This window comes from Ranitomeya imitator, chromosome 4 (assembly GCF_032444005.1).
Source record: "Ranitomeya imitator isolate aRanImi1 chromosome 4, aRanImi1.pri, whole genome shotgun sequence".
Classification (NCBI taxonomy): domain Eukaryota; kingdom Metazoa; phylum Chordata; class Amphibia; order Anura; family Dendrobatidae; genus Ranitomeya; species Ranitomeya imitator.
In genome coordinates, this window is record NC_091285.1 from 221,306,521 (window position 1) to 221,329,948 (window position 23,428).

The following is a 23,428-nucleotide window of genomic DNA, read 5'->3' on the forward strand; positions in this document are numbered from 1 at the left end:
GCTGTCCCCTGTGGACCCTGCATCCACCACATTCACCCAGTGTGCCCTGATGGACACGTAACGTCCCTGGCCATGCCTACTGGTCCATGCATCTGTTGTCAGGTGCACCTTTGTACTCACAGATTGCCTGAGTGCATGGACGATGAGCTCTTTAACATGCTGGTGGAGGGCTGGGATGGCTTTTCTGGAAAAGAAGTGTTGACTGGGTAGCTCGTAGCGTGGTACAGCGTAATCCATCAGGGCTTTGAAAGCTTCGCATTCAACTAACCGGTAGGGCATCATCTCTAACGAGATTAGTCTAGCTATGTGGGCGTTCAAACCCTGTGTACGCGGATGCGAGGCTAAGTACTTCCTTTTTCTAACGAGAGTCTCATGTAGGGTGAGCTGGACTGGAGAGCTGGAGATCGTGGAACTAGCGGGGGTGCGGTGGACATGGCAGACTGAGAGACGGTTGGAGACGGTATTCTTGACGGTGCCCTACATGCAGTGTTTCCAACTACGAAACTGGTGATTCCCTGACCCTGACTGCTTTGGCCTGGCAACGAAACCTGCACAGATACTGCAGGTGGTGCGGAAAATGGTGGCCTTACAGTGACGGAAGGGATGTAGCATTGCTGACTAGCTTCATTGGCCGAGGGTGCTACAACCTTAAGGGACGTTTGGTAGTTAGTCCAGGCTTGCAAATGCCTGGTGGTTAAATGTCTATGCATGCAACTTGTATTTAGACTTTTCAGATTCTGACCTCTGCTTAAGGTAGTTGAACATTTTTGACAGATGACTTTGCGCTGATCAATTGGATGTTGTTTAAAAAAATGCCAGACTGCATTCTTTCTACCATCGGATACCTTTTCAGGCATTGCAGACTGAGCTTTAACCGGATGGACACGCTGTCCTCCAACAGGTTTTGGCTTAGCCACGCGTTTTGGGCCCGATACGGGCCTGGCAGATGGAACCTGTTGCGATGTTGATGCCTGCTGCGACCCCTCCTCCTCCGCTTCAGAAATACTGCCGCCTGCACCCTGTTCCCCCAATGGCTGCCAATCGGGGTCAACAACTTGGTCATCTATAACCACCTCTTCTAGCTCGTGTGCAACTTCGTCCGTGTAAGCCGGTGGTATAGCATTCGTGACGGGGCACCATAGTCTCATCAGGGTCTGATTCTGGATCAGTACACTGCGAGGGCAATGTTGTGGTCTGAGTCAAAGGAACAGCATAGTAATCTGGCTGTGGTTGTGCTTCTGTGCACTCCATGTCCGATTCAACTTGTAATGGGCATGGCCTGTTAACTGTTTCACTTTATAACCCAGGAACGGTATGTGTAAAGAGCTCCATGGAGTAACCCGTTGTGTCACCTGACGCATCCTTCTCTGTTGTTGTTTTGGCTGAAGAGGACAAGGAAGCGACTTGTCCCTGAACGTGAACATCCACTAACAACGCGCTGCTTTTACATTTACCAGTTTCAGAAGAGGAGGCAAAAGAGCTAGAGGCTGAGTCAGCAGGGAAAGCCAAGTAGTAAATCAACGTGTGCACAACCTATAAAGGTGCATGGGTAGGTTCCCAAACCGTGATATAGCAAATAAGTAAAAATACCCAGCACTCAACTTTGTATGGTGAGTAGGAAAAATAGGTGGTTTATTATATCCCAAAAAAAGACGTTTCGGTCATACACAGGACCTTCGTCAGTAACTGAAATTTACATACAACAAAAACAATTCATGTAATAGGGAAATATCAACATAAATACTAAAAAACAAATAAAGTATATACAAAACATACACATGGACAACCGTACATGTACATGGCAATAATTGTCAGCTATGGTGCGTATATAGAAATATAGAGTAATCTATACAGAGTGGCACAGTGGGTGAGAAATAGGGGAAATGGAAAGGAAAGGGTTACGTACCAAGCACTGGGATACAGGATAAGCTTAAATGGCTATAAGCACTGTCTCTAAAATGGGAAGGAGAGGATTGCAAATGTTGTGAAATCCGAAAATGCACTAGTATAGTAAAAAAGAGGGGAAAAAGGGGGGTTTATCAGAGCCTACCGATAGCGTTCTGGAAACAGCGCTAATATGTAGATTCGAGGAATGGATCCTGGTGCAGCCTAGGGTGGAGAGGGGCACATATATAGACCACAGTATGTAGAGAGACCAAAGATAGTAGAATAATAGGGACCCAAATAATTTACCTATGCGAGCTGCCAATACCGCAGCATCCACCCCTGTGTCCGTGGGGTAAATGGGGAAAGAGGGGCCTATTTAAACACCTGTGGGCGGGAAAATCAGCTGTATAATCTATGGTGTAGCACGTCCTGGCCACAAGGAGGGGCGGAAGTGACGCGCTGTGGTAAACAGTGCAAAAAAGCACTGTGTATGATAGAAGGTAGCGCCCGCCGAAACCGGATGTTGCGTACCGGAAGTGGGGCACCGACGAGCAGGATCCCATCGCCATATTGCAGGAGGCAGGGTACACCGTGGGAGAGCGCCGCTAAATCGGATATGATGCGCCGGAAGTGGGGCGCCGAACGGCAGAAGAGATATGGCATCGCCATATTGAAGGAGGCAAATAAAGATAAATATGTTAATAGTGGGCTAACACTATTTAAGAGTGCATAGGGGTGCCGGACGGCGGAAAAACGCTGTGTGAGCATATCGGTAGAACAAGTGGATATACAGATATTCTAATAGTTAGCATAGGGACCTAGTTTGCAAAAGAAGAGGGTGGGATATCAAATGTATGATATAGGTATGATTGATAAACTTGGAAAGTACGTATACCTAGGAAAAAAGATAACAAAAGAGCAACAATGTACTTCATAATGCATGCATCAATAAAGTGACCAGCTGAAAAAGAAAGAAAAGAGAGCAATGGTGGTGGACGTAGTAAATCCAGAGCACAGAGATAGTAGGTGGATAGGATGGTGCTCGTGATCCGTGGTGCCAACAAATCAATACAGACGACTCTAGAGAGACAAAGAAAAATCAATTAGTGACCAGGCATGACAACAGATATCATACAAACGCCGTGAGTTCATAGTCACGATTAAGGCCTTTGGGGGCCAATGTCTCCAAAGTATGGATCCAAAATGCCTCTTTCCTATGAAGTGAGGCAATTCTATCACCGCCCCGCCGAGGAGGTGGTGCACTGTCAATAACCTGGTATCGCAATTGGGAGACTGAATGGCCAAATGTATGAAAGTGGTGTGGTATTGGTAATAATAAGTTCTTGCATCGAATCGTCGATTTATGTTTTGAAATCCTGTCTCTTACTGGCTGTGTGGTCTCACCCACATATAACAACCCACAAGGGCATTTAATTAAATATACCACATAGGAGGACTCACACGTGAAGAAATTATTGATCCTAAAGGTCTTAACTGATCTGGGATGTTGAAAAGTGTTGCCTTTAAGTACATTGTGACACTGTGCACAATGGAGACATGGGAATGTGCCGTTCCTTGGGCGTGATAGGAACAATTGTCTACGTTGATCCGCCGATCCGATGTCGGCTTTGACTAAACTATCCCTCAAATTGGGTGGCCTCTTGAAACATGGTAGAAAAGGTGACCTAAATTCAGGTATATCCGGGTGGGCTGTTGACAGGAGATGCCAGTGTCGTCTGATGGCCTTATGTAGGATGTAGGAGAAGGGGTGGTATGAATGTACAAAGGGTACACGTTTACCCTGATCTCTGGTAGGGGGCCTGGGTGGAGGGTCCCTAGATCGTGCTAAGACCCTAGGTGGATAGCCCCTCTCTAAAAAATTTTTTGTCATGTTTTGGAGTCGTTTGTCACATAGGTTTTTGTCCGGTACTATGCGCTTCACCCGTTGAAATTGTGAGATGGGTATGGAGCGTTTAGTGGATGGAGGATGAAAGCTCTGAAAATGTAGCAAACTGTTTCTGTCCGTTGGTTTAGTAAAAAGATCTGTGGTCAAAAGACCATCTTGGTCTTTGAGCACCATAGTATCCAGAAAGTTAATGGAATGGAAATCATGACTAATCGTGAATTTAATGCCTGGCCAAGCCCCGTTGAGGAATTGAAAGAACTCATGCAAGGACTCCAATGTGCCACCCCAAATGCAGAAAATGTCATCTATGAAGCGTTTCCACAGGGAAACATATTGAAACAAAGGGTGTCTGTAGATGACAGATGATTCAAACTCCGCCATATACAAATTAGCATACGGGGGTGCCACATTAGAGCCCATTGCGGTACCTCGCTTCTGTAGATAAAATGTATCCTGAAAGAGGAAAAAGTTGTTATACAGAACAATAGTTAATAATTCCACACATAGATTAACCTGGTTGGTGGTGAGACCTGCATTGGTAAGAGAATGGTGTACTGCGTTAATTCCATGGAGATGGGGAATTGATGTATACAAATCCTTGACGTCTAGTGTTACCAAAATGGTGTCTGTGGATACCCTCTGTAGCTCCCTAATACACTTTAGAAAGTCTCCTGTATCGAGTATAAAGGATGAAGATGTCTGAGTAATGGGAGTCAAGATTTTCTCCAGATATATTGAAAGGGGAGAGAGGATAGAGTCAGTGGAGGCGACAATCGGTCTGCCTGGTGGATTAGACAGGTCCTTGTGGATTTTTGGCAGCGTATAGAACACTGGTGTGATTGGATTACTTTTACGGAGGAAATCACTAGTCTTGGTATCTATGATTCCTAGATCAGCATACTTGGAAATTACAACGTCTATTTTACCCCTGATCCCAGAGGTGGGGTCCCTACCAAGTTTATCATAGATAGAGGTGTCATTCAATTGGCGTTGAATTTCTGTGATGTATTGGATCTTGTCCATTACCACTAGTGCACCCCCCTTGTCAGCAGGTTTTATTACTAAGGTGGGATCCTTTTGTAACGTGCTCAATGCCTGTTGTTCAGTGGAAGTGAGGTTAGGTGGATAGTGTAACCTACCCTTTTCAATATCACTACGTAAGGTGTGAAATGAGTCTTGGATAAAGCCTATGAAGGTTTCAACCGCATGGGACCCATGAGGCGGACGGAAAGAGCTTTTATTCCATAACCCCAAAGATAAGATAGACATGGGGTTAGTACATGTAACCGGAGGAGCCATAGGTGCGGTGGAAAAGTGGGCTTTAAGTCTTAGAAGTCTAAAGAAACGTAATAAATCCATTTCTAGGTCGAATGTCTTACAATGGTAGGAAGGACAAAACGACAGGCCCTTCTGTAACACCCTGAGTTCGGCCACACCCAAAGACCTAGAGGAGATGTTTACTACCAGCGATTCGGTACCTTCGATCTGGTGATCCGCTGATCCGTGGTGTCCCTTCTTTGATTGGCTCCGTCGGGTCTTCTTCTTGGGAAACGGCGTTGTTGTCCTAAAAAAGGAGCTGAAGTGGAGGGGTTGATGCTCCTTTCTGGTTCTGAGCCGGAAGTCGAATAATCAGTGGAGGATCTATGGTTCCGTGGAGGCTGACGTCGAGAAGATGAAGAGCGGTCTTGCCACCGATAAACTTGGTTGGTCTCGTAGTCTATGGTATCACGAGAAAATTTGCTCCGTTTCCGGTTCTCTGTATCCCTTTTGTGTAAATCAACCCGCTCCTGGATCTGAGCCCTTAAAGAGCTCAATTCCTCAGCTGTGCCAGTGGTGGCAAGTTGGGTCTCGATGCTCTTGATTTTGGCTGCGTTGGAATCGATGGCTTTATGCAGATGCTCTAGGGTGAGTGTTATCAAATCAAACGAACATTTGTTAAGGATTTGTTCAAATCTCAGGCAGAAATCAGGACAGTCACTAAATAAAGTAGGACGCAGCGGTACACGAAGTCCCCGCGGGATCCTTTTAACACGATAATATTCAGATAGTGTTGCACAGTGCAGTTCTATGTTTACTTGGTGCCTAAGTGCTCGTTCAAGGTCACGTCCACGGGTTTCCCTTGGAGGGATCTTTAGAAAGTCACTGGATAGAGTAGATTGTGCCAGTATAGAGGAACTCTCATCATTGTTATAGGAGAATGTGGTGGAGGTCATAGCCATATAAGGTGTGCCACACGTATGGGGAAGCACTAGTAGTAAATCAACGTGTGCACAACCTATAAAGGTGCATGGGTAGGTTCCCAAACCGTGATATAGCAAATAAGTAAAAATACCCAGCACTTCAACTTTGTATGGTGAGTAGGAAAAATAGGTGGTTTATTATATCCCAAAAAAAGACGTTTCGGTCATACACAGGACCTTCGTCAGTAACTGAAATTTACATACAACAAAAACAATTCATGTAATAGGGAAATATCAACATAAATACTAAAAAACAAATAAAGTATATACAAAACATACACATGGACAACCGTACATGTACATGGCAATAATTGTCAGCTATGGTGCGTATATAGAAATATAGAGTAATCTATACAGAGTGGCACAGTGGGTGAGAAATAGGGGAAATGGAAAGGAAAGGGTTACGTACCAAGCACTGGGATACAGGATAAGCTTAAATGGCTATAAGCACTGTCTCTAAAATGGGAAGGAGAGGATTGCAAATGTTGTGAAATCCGAAAATGCACTAGTATAGTGAAAAAGAGGGGAAAAAGGGGGGTTTATCAGAGCCTACCGATAGCGTTCTGGAAACAGCGCTAATATGTAGATTCGAGGAATGGATCCTGGTGCAGCCTAGGGTGGAGAGGGGCACATATATAGACCACAGTATGTAGAGAGACCAAAGATAGTAGAATAATAGGGACCCAAATAATTTACCTATGCGAGCTGCCAATACCGCGGCATCCACCGCTGTGTCCGTGGGGTAAATGGGGAAAGAGGGGCCTATTTAAACACCTGTGGGCGGGAAAATCAGCTGTATAATCTATGGTGTAGCACGTCCTGGCCACAAGGAGGGGCGGAAGTGACGCGCTGTGGTAAACAGTGCAAAAAAGCACTGTGTATGATAGAAGGTAGCGCCCGCCGAAACCGGATGTTGCGTACCGGAAGTGGGGCACCGACGAGCAGGATCCCATCGCCATATTGCAGGAGGCAGGGTACACCGTGGGAGAGCGCCGCTAAATCGGATATGATGCGCCGGAAGTGGGGCGCCGAACGGCAGAAGAGATATGGCATCGCCATATTGAAGGAGGCAAATATAGATAAATATGTTAATAGTGGGCTAACACTATTTAAGAGTGCATAGGGGTGCCGGACGGCGGAAAAACGCTGTGTGAGCATATCGGTAGAACAAGTGGATATACAGATATTCTAATAGTTAGCATAGGGACCTAGTTTGCAAAAGAAGAGGGTGGGATATCAAATGTATGATATAGGTATGATTGATAAACTTGGAAAGTACGTATACCAAGGGAAACCCGTGGACGTGACCTTGAACGAGCACTTAGGCACCAAGTAAACATAGAACTGCACTGTGCAACACTATCTGAATATTATCGTGTTAAAAGGATCCCGCGGGGACTTCGTGTACCGCTGCGTCCTACTTTATTTAGTGACTGTCCTGATTTCTGCCTGAGATTTGAACAAATCCTTAACAAATGTTCGTTTGATTTGATAACACTCACCCTAGAGCATCTGCATAAAGCCATCGATTCCAACGCAGCCAAAATCAAGAGCATCGAGACCCAACTTGCCACCACTGGCACAGCTGAGGAATTGAGCTCTTTAAGGGCTCAGATCCAGGAGCGGGTTGATTTACACAAAAGGGATACAGAGAACCGGAAACGGAGCAAATTTTCTCGTGATACCATAGACTACGAGACCAACCAAGTTTATCGGTGGCAAGACCGCTCTTCATCTTCTCGACGTCAGCCTCCACGGAACCATAGATCCTCCACTGATTATTCGACTTCCGGCTCAGAACCAGAAAGGAGCATCAACCCCTCCACTTCAGCTCCTTTTTTAGGACAACAACGCCGTTTCCCAAGAAGAAGACCCGACGGAGCCAATCAAAGAAGGGACACCACGGATCAGCGGATCACCAGATCGAAGGTACCGAATCGCTGGTAGTAAACATCTCCTCTAGGTCTTTGGGTGTGGCCGAACTCAGGGTGTTACAGAAGGGCCTGTCATTTTGTCCTTCCTACCATTGTAAGACATTCGACCTAGAAATGGATTTATTACGTTTCTTTAGACTTCTAAGACTTAAAGCCCACTTTTCCACCGCACCTATGGCTCCTCCGGTTACATGTACTAACCCCATGTCTATCTTATCTTTGGGGTTACGGAATAAAAGCTCTTTCCGTCCGCCTCATGGGTCCCATGCGGTTGAAACCTTCATAGGCTTTATCCAAGACTCATTTCACACCTTACGTAGTGATATTGAAAAGGGTAGGTTACACTATCCACCTAACCTCACTTCCACTGAACAACAGGCATTGAGCACGTTACAAAAGGATCCCACCTTAGTAATAAAACCTGCTGACAAGGGGGGTGCACTAGTGGTAATGGACAAGATCCAATACATCACAGAAATTCAACGCCAATTGAATGACACCTCTATCTATGATAAACTTGGTAGGGACCCCACCTCTGGGATCAGGGGTAAAATAGACGTTGTAATTTCCAAGTATGCCGATCTAGGAATCATAGATACCAAGACTAGTGATTTCCTCCGTAAAAGTAATCCAATCACACCAGTGTTCTATACGCTGCCAAAAATCCACAAGGACCTGTCTAATCCACCAGGCAGACCGATTGTCGCCTCCACTGACTCTATCCTCTCTCCCCTTTCAATATATCTGGAGAAAATCTTGACTCCCATTACTCAGACATCTTCATCCTTTATACTCGATACAGGAGACTTTCTAAAGTGTATTAGGGAGCTACAGAGGGTATCCACAGACACCATTTTGGTAACACTAGACGTCAAGGATTTGTATACATCAATTCCCCATCTCCATGGAATTAACGCAGTACACCATTCTCTTACCAATGCAGGTCTCACCACCAACCAGGTTAATCTATGTGTGGAATTATTAACTATTGTTCTGTATAACAACTTTTTCCTCTTTCAGGATACATTTTATCTACAGAAGCGAGGTACCGCAATGGGCTCTAATGTGGCACCCCCGTATGCTAATTTGTATATGGCGGAGTTTGAATCATCTGTCATCTACAGACACCCTTTGTTTCAATATGTTTCCCTGTGGAAACGCTTCATAGTTGACATTTTCTGCATTTGGGGTGGCACATTGGAGTCCTTGCATGAGTTCTTTCAATTCCTCAACGGGGCTTGGCCAGGCATTAAATTCACGATTAGTCATGATTTCCATTCCATTAACTTTCTGGATACTATGGTGCTCAAAGACCAAGATGGTCTTTTGACCACAGATCTTTTTACTAAACCAACGGACAGAAACAGTTTGCTACATTTTCAGAGCTTTCATCCTCCATCCACTAAACGCTCCATACCCATCTCACAATTTCAACGGGTGAAGCGCATAGTACCGGACAAAAACCTATGTGACAAACGACTCCAAAACATGACAAAAATTTTTTTAGAGAGGGGCTATCCACCTAGGGTCTTAGCACGATCTAGGGACCCTCCACCCAGGCCCCCTACCAGAGATCAGGGTAAACGTGTACCCTTTGTACATTCATACCACCCCTTCTCCTACATCCTACATAAGGCCATCAGACGACACTGGCATCTCCTGTCAACAGCCCACCCGGATATACCTGAATTTAGGTCACCTTTCCTACCATGTTTCAAGAGGCCACCCAATTTGAGGGATAGTTTAGTCAAAGCCGACATCGGATCGGCGGATCAACGTAGACAATTGTTCCTATCACGCCCAAGGAACGGCACATTCCCATGTCTCCATTGTGCACAGTGTCACAATGTACTTAAAGGCAACACTTTTCAACATCCCAGATCAGGTAAGACCTTTAGGATCAATAATTTCTTCACGTGTGAGTCCTCCTATGTGGTATATTTAATTAAATGCCCTTGTGGGTTGTTATATGTGGGTGAGACCACACAGCCAGTAAGAGACAGGATTTCAAAACATAAATCGACGATTCGATGCAAGAACTTATTATTACCAATACCACACCACTTTCATACATTTGCCCATTCAGTCTCCCAATTGCGATACCAGGTTATTGACAGTGCACCACCTCCTCGGCGGGGCGGTGATAGAATTGCCTCACTTCATAGGAAAGAGGCATTTTGGATCCATACTTTGGAGACATTGGCCCCCAAAGGCCTTAATCGTGACTATGAACTCACGGTGTTTGTATGATATCTGTTGTCATGCCTGGTCACTAATTGATTTTTCTTTGTCTCTCTAGAGTCGTCTGTATTGATTTGTTGGCACCACGGATCACGAGCACCATCCTATCCACCTACTATCTCTGTGCTCTGGATTTACTACGTCCACCACCATTGCTCTCTTTTCTTTCTTTTTCAGCTGGTCACTTTATTGATGCATGCATTATGAAGTACATTGTTGCTCTTTTGTTATCTTTTTTCCTAGGTATACGTACTTTCCAAGTTTATCAATCATACCTATATCATACATTTGATATCCCACCCTCTTCTTTTGCAAACTAGGTCCCTATGCTAACTATTAGAATATCTGTATATCCACTTGTTCTACCGATATGCTCACACAGCGTTTTTCCGCCGTCCGGCACCCCTATGCACTCTTAAATAGTGTTAGCCCACTATTAACATATTTATCTATATTTGCCTCCTTCAATATGGCGATGCCATATCTCTTCTGCCGTTCGGCGCCCCACTTCCGGCGCATCATATCCGATTTAGCGGCGCTCTCCCACGGTGTACCCTGCCTCCTGCAATATGGCGATGGGATCCTGCTCGTCGGTGCCCCACTTCCGGTACGCAACATCCGGTTTCGGCGGGCGCTACCTTCTATCATACACAGTGCTTTTTTGCACTGTTTACCACAGCGCGTCACTTCCGCCCCTCCTTGTGGCCAGGACGTGCTACACCATAGATTATACAGCTGATTTTCCCGCCCACAGGTGTTTAAATAGGCCCCTCTTTCCCCATTTACCCCACGGACACAGCGGTGGATGCCGCGGTATTGGCAGCTCGCATAGGTAAATTATTTGGGTCCCTATTATTCTACTATCTTTGGTCTCTCTACATACTGTGGTCTATATATGTGCCCCTCTCCACCCTAGGCTGCACCAGGATCCATTCCTCGAATCTACATATTAGCGCTGTTTCCAGAACGCTATCGGTAGGCTCTGATAAACCCCCCTTTTTCCCCTCTTTTTCACTATACTAGTGCATTTTCGGATTTCACAACATTTGCAATCCTTTCCTTCCCATTTTAGAGACAGTGCTTATAGCCATTTAAGCTTATCCTGTATCCCAGTGCTTGGTACGTAACCCTTTCCTTTCCATTTCCCCTATTTCTCACCCACTGTGCCACTCTGTATAGATTACTCTATATTTCTATATACGCACCATAGCTGACAATTATTGCCATGTACATGTACGGTTGTCCATGTGTATGTTTTGTATATACTTTATTTGTTTTTTAGTATTTATGTTGATATTTCCCTATTACATGAATTGTTTTTGTTGTATGTAAATTTCAGTTACTGACGAAGGTCCTGTGTATGACCGAAACGTCTTTTTTTGGGATATAATAAACCACCTATTTTTCCTACTCACCATACAAAGTTGAGTGCTGGGTATTTTTACTTATTTGCTATAGCAGGGAAAGCCAAAACTTGCTCTTGCTGCTCCGGCTTTAAAAGCGGTTTTCCTACTCCCAGAAAAGGGAGCGTTCGAGGCCTTGTGTAGCCAGACGACGAACCTGGCTCCACAGCTCGAGACTTAGGTGCTATATTGTTTTTCCCACGCCCACCTGATGCTCCACCACCACTACCATCATTACCAGCTGGCAATGAACGCCCACGGCCACGACCTCTTCCACCAGACTTCCTCATTGTTTTAAAAACGCAACCAAAGTAACGGTATTTGTTACTGTTAAACAACTGACAAGATGAACTAAAACTTCTGTAGGATATAGATATCCCTTTATAGGTGGGTGAGACTGCAAGGAAAATCAGGCACAGTGTTACACACTCGGTTTTCTGTGGCACAAAATGAGAGAGATGCCACACACGCAGGACTGTCACTCAAGCACAAATGCCAATATTAATCTCCCACTATTTTTTTTTTCAGGAAGAATATTAAAACCAAAATAACCAAAAAACAGACACTAGGCATTATGTGGCCCACAATTTGAGAGAGATGGCACAGACAGGACTTGCACAGAAGCACAAAGGCCAATATTAATCTCCCACTATTTATTGTTTCTTCAGGGAGAATTTAAAAACTAAAATAAAAAAAGACACTAGGCTTTCTGTGGCCCACAATTTGAGAGAGATGGCACAGACAGGACTGGCACAGAAGCACAAAGGCCAATATTGATCTCCCACTATTTATTTATTTTTTTCAGGGAGAATTTAAATACCAAAATTAAAAAAAACAGACAATAGGCTTTCTGTGGCCCACAATTTCAGAGAGATGGCACACAGGACTGGCACAGAAGCACAAAGGCCAATATTAATCTCTTACTATTTTTTTTTTCAGGGGGAATTTAAAAACCAAAATATAAAAACAGACACTAGGCTTTATGTGGCCCACAATTTGAGAGAAATGGCACAGACAGGACTGGCACAGAAGCACAAAGGCCAATATTAATCTCCCACTATTTTTTTTTTTTTTCAGGGAGAATTTAAAAATAAAAATTAAAAAACAGACACTAGGCTTTCTGTGGCCCACAATTTGAGAGAGATGGCACAGACAGGACTGGCACAGAAGCACAAAGGCCAATATTAATCTCCCACTATTTATTTTTTTTTCAGGGAGAATTTTAATACCAAAATAAAAAAACAGACCCTAGGCTTTCTGTGGCCCACAATTTGAGAGAGATGGCACAGACAGGACTGGCACAGAAGCACAAAGGCCAATATGAATCTCCCACTATTTTTTTTTTTTCAGGGAGAATTTAAATACCAAAATAAAAAAAAACAGACAATAGGCTTTCTGTGGCCCACAATTTCAGAGAGATGGCACACAGGACTGGCACAGAAGCCAAAATGCCAATATTAATCTCCCAGTAATTTTTTTTTTTCAGGGAGAATTTAAAAACCAAAATAAAAAAACAGACACTAGGCTTTCTGTGGCCCACAATTTGAGAGAGATGGCACAGACAGGACTGGCACAGAAGCACAAAGGCCAATATTAATCTCCCACTATTTATTTTTTTCTCAGGGAGAATTTTAATACCAAAATAAAAAAAAAGACACTAGGCTTTCTGTGGCCCACAATTTGAGAGAGATGGCACAGACAGGACTGGCACAGAAGCACAAAGGCCAATATTAATCTCCCACTATTTATTTTTTTTTCAGAGAGAATTTCAATACCAAAATAAAAAAAAAGACACTAGGCTTTCTGTGGCCCACAATTTGAGAGAGATGGCACAGACAGGACTGGCACAGAAGCACAAAGACCAATATCAATCTCCCACTATTTTTTTTTTTTTTAGGGAGAATTTAAATACCAAAATAAAAAAAAAATAGGCTTTCTGTGGCTCACAATTTGAGAGAGATGGCACAGACAGGACAGGCACAGAGGCACAAAGGCCAATTTTAATCTCCCACTATTTTTGTTTTCAGGGAGAATTTAAATACCAGAAAAAAAAACAGACACTAGGCTTTCTATGGCCCACAATTTGAGAGAGATGGCACAGACAGGACTGGCACAGAAGCACAAAGGCCAATATTAATCTCCCACTAATCATATTTTTTCAGGGAGAATTTTAATACCAAAATAAAAAAAAAACACTAGGCTTTCTGTGGCCCACAATTTGAGAGAGATGGCACAGACAGGACTGGCACAGAAGCACAAAGGCCAATATTAATCTCCCACTATTTTTTTTTTTTCAGGGAGAATTTAAATACCAAAATAAAAAAATAAAAATAGGCTTTCTGTGGCCCACAATGTTGTGAAAGGTAATTCAGTACCACAATGGACATAGAGGTCAGCGCACATACAGTGACCTGGCAATAACCCAAAAAACAAGAACGAGCTCTGAGACGTGGGAACTCTGTTGACCGCAATCCCTAATCCTCTCAAACCACACTAAAGGCAGCCGTGGATTGCGCCTAACGCTCCCTATGCAACTCGGCACGGCCTGAGAAACTAGCTAGCCTGAAGATAGAAAATAAGCCTACCTTGCCTCAGAGAAATACCCCAAAGGAAAAGGCAGCCCCCACATATAATGACTGTGAGTTAAGATGAAAAGACAAACGTAGAGATGAAATAGATTTAGCAAAGTGAGGCCCAACTTTCTGAACAGAGCGAGGATAGGAAAGATAACTTTGCGGTCAACACAAAACCCTACAAACACCACGCAAAGGGGGCAAAAAGACCCTCCGTACCGAACTAACGGCAAGGAGGTACACCCTCTGCGTCCCAGAGCTTCCAGCAAGCAGTAAAAAACAAATTGACAAGCTGGACAGAAAAAAACAGCAAACAAATAGCAAAGAGGAACTTAGCTATGCAGAGCAGCAGGCCACAGGAACGATCCAGGAGGAAACAGGTCCAATACTAGAACATTGAATGGAGGCCAGGATCAAAGCACTAGGTGGAGTTAAATAGAGCAGCACCCAACGACTTCACCACATCACCTGAGGAAGGAAACTCAGAAGCCGCAGTACCACTTTCCTCCACCAACGGAAGCTCACAGAGAGAACCAGCCGAAGTACCACTTGTGACCACAGGAGGGAGCTCTGCCACAGAATTCACAACAGTACCCCCCCTTGAGGAGGGGTCACCGAACCCTCACCAGAGCTCCCAGGACGACCAGGATGAGCCATATGAAAGGCACGAACAAGATCGGGAGCATGGACATCAGAGGCAAAGAACCAGGAATTATCTTCCTGAGCATAACCCTTCCACTTAACCAGATACTGGAGTTTCCGCCTTGAAACACGAGAATCCAAAATCTTCTCCACAATATACTCCAACTCCCCCTCCACCAAAACCGGGGCAGGAGGATCAACAGATGGAACCATAGGTGCCACGTATCTCCGCAACAATGACCTATGGAATACGTTATGTATGGAAAAAGAATCTGGAAGGGTCAGATGAAAAGGCACAGGATTAAGAACCTCAGAAATCCTATACGGACCAATAAAACAAGGTTTAAACTTAGGAGAGGAAACCTTCATGGGAATATGACGAGAAGATAACCAAACCAAGTCCCCAACCCGAAGTCAGGGACCCACACAGCGTCTGCGATTAGCGAAACGTTGAGCCTTCTCCTGGGACAAAGTCAAATTGTCCACTACATGAGTCCAAATCTGCTGCAACCTGTCCACCACAGTATCCACACCAGGACAGTCCGAAGACTCAACCTGCCCTGAAGAGAAACGAGGATGGAACCCAGAGTTGCAAAAAAACGGTGAAACCAAGGTAGCCGAGCTGGCCCGATTATTAAGGGCGAACTCAGCCAAAGGCAAAAAGGACACCCAGTCATCCTGATCAGCAGAAACAAAGCATCTCAGATATGCTTCCAAGGTCTGATTGGTTCGTTCGGTCTGGCCATTAGTCTGAGGATGGAAAGCCGAGGAAAAAGACAAGTCAATGCCCATCCTACCACAAAAGGCTCGCCAAAACCTCGAAACAAACTGGGAACCTGTCAGAAACAATATTCTCTGGAATGCCATGTAAACGAACCACATGCTGGAAAAACAATGGCACCAAATCAGAGGAGGAAGGCAATTTAGACAAGGGTACCAAATGGACCATCTTAGAGAAGCGATCACAGACCACCCAAATGACTGACATCTTTTGAGAGACGGGAAGATCTGAAATAAAATCCATAGAGATATGTGTCCAAGGCCTCTTCGGGACCGGAAAGGGCAAAAGCAACCCACTGGCACGAGAACAACATGGCTTAGCCCGAGCACAAATCCCACAGGACTGCACAAAAGTACGCACATCCCGCGACAGAGATGGCCACCAAAAGGATCTAGCCACTAACTCTCTGGTACCAAAGATTCCAGGATGACCAGCCAACACCGAACAATGAACCTCAGAGATAACTTTATTCGTCCACCTATCAGGGACAAACAGTTTCTCCGCTGGGCAACGATCAGGTTTATTAGCCTGAAATTTTTGCAGCACCCGCCGCAAATCAGGGGAGATGGCAGACACAATTACTCCCTCTTTGAGGATACCCGCCGGATCAGATACACCCGGAGAGTCGGGCACAAAACTCCTAGACAGCGCATCCGCCTTCACATTTTTAGAGCCTGGAAGGTATGAAATCACAAAGTCAAAACGGGCAAAAAACAACGACCAACGAGCTTGTCTAGGATTTAATCGCTTGGCGGACTCGAGATAAGTCAAGTTCTTATGATCAGTCAAGACCACCACGCGATGCTTAGCTCCTTCAAGCCAATGACGCCACTCCTCGAATGCCCACTTCATGGCCAGCAACTCTCGATTGCCCACATCATAATTTCGCTCAGCAGGTGAAAACTTCCTGGAAAAGAAGGCGCATGGTTTCATCACCGAGCTATCAAAACTTCTCTGCGACAAAACAGCCCCTGCTCCAATCTCAGAAGCATCAAACTCGACCTGGAACAAAAGTGAAACATCTGGTTGACACAACACAGCGGCAGAAGAAAAACGACGCTTCAACTCTTGAAAAGCTTCCACTGCAGCAGAAGACCAATTGACCAAATCAGCACCTTTCTTGGTCAAATCGGTCAATGGTTTAGCAATACTAGAAAAATTGCAGATGAAGCGACGATAAAAATTAGCAAAGCCCAGGAACTTTTGCAGACTTTTCAGAGATGTCGGCTGAGTCCAATTATGGATGGCTTGGACCTTAACAGGGTCCATCTCAATAGTAGAAGGGGAAAAGATGAACCCCAAAAATGAAACCTTCTGAACACCAAAGAGACACTTTGATCCCTTCACAAACAAAGAATTAGCACGCAGGACCTGAAACACCGTTCTGACCTGCTTCACATGAGACTCCCAATCATCCGAGAAGATCAAAATGTCATCTAAGTACACAATCAGGAATTTATCCAGGTACTCTCGGAAGATGTCATGCATAAAGGACTGAAACACTGATGGAGCATTGGCAAGTCTGAATGGCATTACTAGATACTCAAAATGGCCCTCGGGCGTATTAAATGCAGTTTTCCACTCATCGCCTCGCTAAAATACGCACAAAATTATACGCACCACGAAGATCTATCTTGGTGAACCAACTAGCCCCCTTAATCCGAGCAAACAAATCAGATAACCATGGCAAGGGGTACTGAAATTTAACCGTGATCTTATTTAGAAGGCGGTAATCTATACAAGGTCTCAGTGAACCATCCTTCTTGGCTACGAAAAAGAACCCTGCTCCTAATGGCGACGATGACGGGCGAATATGCCCCTTCTCCAAAGACTCCTTCACATAACTCCGCATAGCGGCGTGCTCAGGCACAGATAAATTAAACAGTCGACCTTTTGGGAATTTACTACCAGAAATCAAATCGATAGCACAATCACAATCCCTATGCGGAGGTAGGGTATCGGACTTGGGCTCATCAAATAAATCCCGGTAATCAGACAAGAACTCAGGAACCTCAGAAGGGGTGGATGAAGAAATAGTCAGAAATGGGACATCACCATGTACCCCCTGACAACCCCAGCTGGACACAGACATGGATTTCCAATCTAATACTGGATTATGGACTTGTAGCCATGGCAACCCCAACACGACCACATCATGCAGATTATGCAACACCAGAAAGCGAATAACCTCCTGATGTGCAGGAGCCATGCACATGGTCAGCTGGGTCCAGTACTGAGGCTTATTCTTGGCCAAAGGCGTAGCATCAATTCCTCTCAATGGAATAGGACACTGCAAGGGCTCCAAGAAAAACCCACAACGCCTAGCATACTCCAAGTCCATCAAATTCAGAGCAGCGCCTGAGTCCACAAATGCCATGACAGAATACGATGACAAAGAGCAGATCAAGGTAACAGACAAAAGAAATTTTGACTGTACCGTACCAATGGTGGCAGACCTAGCGAACCGCTTAGTGCGCTTAGGACAATCAGAGATAGCATGAGTGGAATCACCACAGTAGAAACACAGCCCATTGAGACGTCTGTGTTCTTGCCGTTCAACTCTGGTCAAAGTCCTATCGCACTGCATAGGCTCAGGTTTAAGCTCAGGTAATACCGCCAAATGGTGCACAGATTTACGCTCGCGCAAGCGTCGACCGATCTGAATGGCCAAAGACATAGACTCATTCAGACCAGCAGGCATAGGAAATCCCACCATGACATCCTTAAGGGCTTCAGAGAGACCTTTTCTGAAAATAGCTGCGAGCGCACCTTCATTCCACTGAGTGAGTACGGTCCACTTTCTAAATTTCTGACAATATACCTCTATTTCATCCTGACCCTGACACAGAGCCAGCAAATTCTTCTCTGCCTGATCCACAGAATTAGGCTCATCGTACAGCAATCCGAGCGCCAGGAAAAATGCATCGATATTACTTAATGCAGGATCTCCTGACGCAAGAGAAAATGCCCAGTCCTGAGGGTCGCCACGCAAAAAAGAAATAACAATCCTAACTTGTTGAACTGGGTCACCAGAGGAGCGAGGTTTCAAAGCCAGAAATAGTTTACAATTATTTTTGAAACTCAGAAATTTAGTTCTATCTCCAAAAAACAAATCAGGAGTAGGAATTCTCGGTTCTAACATAGAATTCTGAACCACAAAGTCTTGAATACTTTGTACTCTTGCCGTGAGCTGATCCACACATGAAGACAGACCTTTAATGTCCATTGCTACACCTGTGTCCTGAACCACTCAAATGTCTAGGGGGAAAAAAAGGCAAAACACAGTGAAAAGAAAAAAAAATGGTCTCAGAACTTCTTTTTTCCGTTTATTGGGAATCAGTAGTACTTTAGGCCTCCAGTACTGTTGTGAAAGGTAATTCAGTACCACAATGGACATAGAGGTCAGCGCACATACAGTGACCTGGCAATAACCCAAAAAACAAGAACGAGCTCTGAGACGTGGGAACTCTGTTGACCGCAATCCCTAATCCTCTCAAACCACACTAAAGGCAGCCGTGGATTGCGCCTAACACTCCCTATGCAACTCGGCACGGCCTGAGAAACTAGCTAGCCTGAAGATAGAAAATAAGCCTACCTTGCCTCAGAGAAATACCCCAAAGGAAAAGGCAGCCCCCACATATAATGACTGTGAGTTAAGATGAAAAGACAAACGTAGAGATGAAATAGATTTAGCAAAGTGAGGCCCAACTTTCTGAACAGAGCGAGGATAGGAAAGATAACTTTGCGGTCAACACAAAACCCTACAAACACCACGCAAAGGGGGCAAAAAGACCCTCCGTACCGAACTAACGGCACAGAGGTACACCCTCTGCGTCCCAGAGCTAACAGCAAGCATTAAAATACAAATTGACAAGCTGGACAGAAAAAAACAGCAAACAAATAGCAAAGAGGAACTTAGCTATGCAGAGCAGCAGGCCACAGGAACGATCCAGGAGGAAACAGGTCCAATACTAGAACATTGACTGGAGGCCAGGATCAAAGCACTAGGTGGAGTTAAATAGAGCAGCACCCAACGACTTCACCACATCACCTGAGGAAGGAAACTCAGAAGCCGCAGTACCACTTTCCTCCACCAACGGAAGCTCACAGAGAGAACCAGCCGAAGTACCACTTGTGACCACAGGAGGGAGCTCTGCCACAGAATTCACAACACCACAATTTGAGAGAGATGGCACAGACAGGACTGGCACAGAAGCACAAAGGCCAATATTAATCTCCCACTATTTATTTTTTTTTCAGAGAGAATTTTAATACCAAAATAAAAAAAAACACTAGGCTTTCTGTGGCCCACAATTTGAGAGAGATGGCACAGACAGGACTGGCACAGAAGCACAAAGACCAATATTAATCTCCCACTATTTATTTTTTTTTCAGGGAGAATGTTAATACCAAAATAAAAAAAAAAAGGCTTTCTGTGGCCCACAATTTGAGAGAGATGGCACAGACAGGACTGGCACAGAGGCACAAAGGCCAATATTAATCTCCCACTATTTTTTTTTCAGGGAGAATTTAAATACCAGAAAAAAAACAGACACTAGGCTTTCTATGGCCCACAATTTGAGAGAGATGGCACAGACAGGACAGGCACAGAAGCACAAAGGCCAATATTAATCCCCCACTATTCATTTTTTTTCAGGGAGAATTTTAATACCAAAATAAAAAAAAACACTAGGCTTTCTGTGGCCCACAATTTGAGAGAGATGGCACAGACAGGACTGGCACAGAAGCACAAAGGCCAATATTAATCTCCCACTATTTATTTTTTTTTCAGGGAGAATTTAAATACCAAAATAAAAAAATAAAAATAGGCTTTCTGTGGCCCACAATTTGAGAGAGATGGCACAGACAGGACCGACACAGGAGCACAAAGGCCAATATTAATCTCCCACTATTTATTGTTTTTTCAGGGAGAATTTTAATACCAAAATAAAGAAACAGACACTAGGCTTTCTGTGGCCCACAATTTGAGAGAGATGGCACAGACAGGACCGGCACAGGAGCACAAAGGCCAATATTAATCTCTCACTATTTATTTTTTTTCAGGGAGAATTTAAATACCAAAATAAAAGAACAGACAATAGGCTTTCTGTGGCCCACAATTTCAGAGAGATGGCACACAGGACTGGCACAGAAGCACAAAGGCCAATATTAATCTCCCACTAATTTTTTTTTCCAGGGAGAATTTAAAAACCAAAATAAAAAAACAGACACTAGGCTTTCTGTGGCCCACAATTTGAGAGAGATGGCACAGACAGGACTGGCACAGAAGCACAAAGGCCAAAATTAATCTCCCACTTTTTTTTTTTTCAGGGAGAATTTTAATACCAAAATAAAAAAAAAATAGGCTTTCTGTGGCCCACAATTTGAGAGAGATGGCACAGACAGGACTGGCACAGAGGCACAAAGGCCAATATTAATCTCCCACTATTTTTTTTTTTCAGGGAGAATTTAAATACCAGAAAAAAAACAGACACTAGGCTTTCTATGGCCCACAATTTGAGAGAGATGGCACATAGAGGACTGGCACAGAAGCACAAAGGCCAATATTAATCTCCCACTATTCATTTTTTTTTCAGGGAGAATTTTAATACCAAAATAAAAAAAACACTAGGCTTTCTGTGGCCCACAATTTGAGAGAGATGGCACAGACAGGACTGGCACAGAAGCACAAAGGCCAATATTAATCTCCCACTATTTTTTTTTTTTCAGGGCGAATTTAAATACCAAAATAAAAAAATAAAAATAGGCTTTCTGTGGCCCACAATTTGAGAGAGATGGCACAGACAGGACTGGCGCAGAAGCACAAAGGCCAATATTAATCTCCCACTATTTTTTTTTTTTTCAGGGAGAATTTAAATACCAAAATAAAAAAACAGACACTAGGCTTTCTGTGGCCCACAATTTGAGAGAGATGGCACAGACAGGACTGGCACAGAAGCACAAAGGCCAATATTAATCTCCCACTATTTATTTTTTTTTTCAGGGAGAATTTTAATACCAAAATAAAAAAAAAGACACTAGGCTTTCTGTGGCCCACAATTTGAGAGAGATGGCACAGACAGGACTGGCACAGAAGCACAAAGGCCAATATTAATCTCCCACTATTTTTTTTTTTTTCAGAGAGAATTTTAATGCCAAAATAAAAAAAAAAGACACTAGGCTTTCTGTGGCCCACAATTTGAGAGAGATGGCACAAACAGGACTGGCACAGAAGCACAAAGACCAATATTAATCTCCCACTATTTATTTTTTTTCAGGGAGAATTTAAATACCAAAATAAAAAAAATAGGCTTTCTGTGGCCCACAATTTGAGAGAGATGGCACAGACAGGACTGGCACAGAGGCACAAAGGCCAATATTAATCTCCCACTATTTTTTTTTTCAGGGAGAATTTAAATACCAGAAAAAAAACAGACATTAGGCTTTCTATGGCCCACAATTTGAGAGAGATGGCACAGACAGGACAGGCACAGAAGCACAAAGGCCAATATTAATCTCCCACTATTCATTTTTTTTCAGGGAGAATTTTAATACCAAAATAAAAAAAAAACACTAGGCTTTCTGTGGCCCACAATTTGAGAGATATGGCACAGACAGGACTGGCACAGAAGCACAAAGGCCAATATTAATCTCCCACTATTTTTTTTTTTTTCAGGGAGAATTTAAATACCAAAATAAAAAAATAAAAATAGGCTTTCTGTGGCCCACAATTTGAGAGAGATGGCATAGACAGGACTGGCACAGAAGCACAAAGGCCAATATTAATCTCCCACTATTTATTTTTTTCAGGGAGAATTTAAAAACCAAAATAAAAAAACAGACACTAGGCTTTCTGTGGCCCACAATTTCAGAGAGATGGCACACAGGACTGGCACAGAAGAACAAAGGCCAATATTAATCTCCCACTATTTTTTTTTTTTCAGGGAGAATTTAAAAACCAAAATAAAAAAACAGACACTATGCTTTCTGTGCCCCAAAATTGGAGACAGATGGCACACACAGGACTGGCACTCTAGCAGAAATGCCAATCTTAATCTCCCACTCCTTTTTTTGGTTAGGGAGAATTTCCAAGAAATCAGGGCCAGTATTACACACTAGGCTTTCTGTGCCCCAAAATTGGAGACAGATGGCACACACAGGACTGGCACTCTAGCAGAAATGCCAATCTTAATTGCCCACTATTTTTTTTTATTAGGGAGGATTAAAAAAAAAGGATTATAGACACTAGGCTTTCTGTGCCCCACAATTGTAGAGAGATGGCACACACGACTAGCACTCAAGCACAAATGCCAAGATTAATATCCCACTATTTATTTTTTTTCTGGGAGAATTAAAAAAAAAAAAAAACAGGGACTGTCCTACAATTACTATCTCCCTGCAGTAATCTCAGCCAGGTATGGCAGGCAGCAATAACAAGGGGTGGACTGCTGCACAAATTACATCAAAAGTGTGGACAAACAAACAAAATAGCTGTGCAGAAAGGAAGGAACAACAGGATTTGTGCTTTGAAAAAAGCAGTTGGTTTGCACAGCAGCGTACACACAGCAATGCAGCTATCAGGGATCCTTCTAGGGCAGCCCAATGAGCTACAGCGCTGAGGAAAAAAAAAGTAGCTTCCACTGTTCCTGCAAACAAAAGGTGGTGTTGGACAGTGGAAATCGCTACAGCACAAGCGGTTTGGGGGTTAATGGACCCTGCCTAACGCTATCCCTGCTTCTGACGAAGCGGCAGCAACCTCTCCCTATGCTCAGATCAGCAGCAGTAAGATGGCGGTCGGCGGGAACACCCCTTTATAGCCCC

General features: G+C 44.0%; 1 protein-coding gene across 1 annotated transcript; it reads right to left on the reverse strand.

The window, feature by feature from the left end:
* Positions 1–2,837: 2,837 nt before the first annotated feature.
* Positions 2,838–6,127, reverse strand: LOC138674045 (uncharacterized). Its single transcript, XM_069762011.1, has 2 exons — positions 5,272–6,127; positions 2,838–2,967 (listed from the first exon to the last, which is right to left on the reverse strand). Exons 1-2 carry the CDS (start codon positions 6,010–6,012, stop codon positions 2,953–2,955), a joined length of 756 nt encoding a protein of 251 aa, XP_069618112.1. The 5' UTR covers positions 6,013–6,127; the 3' UTR covers positions 2,838–2,952.
* Between the last annotated feature and the right edge of the window lie 17,301 nt (positions 6,128–23,428).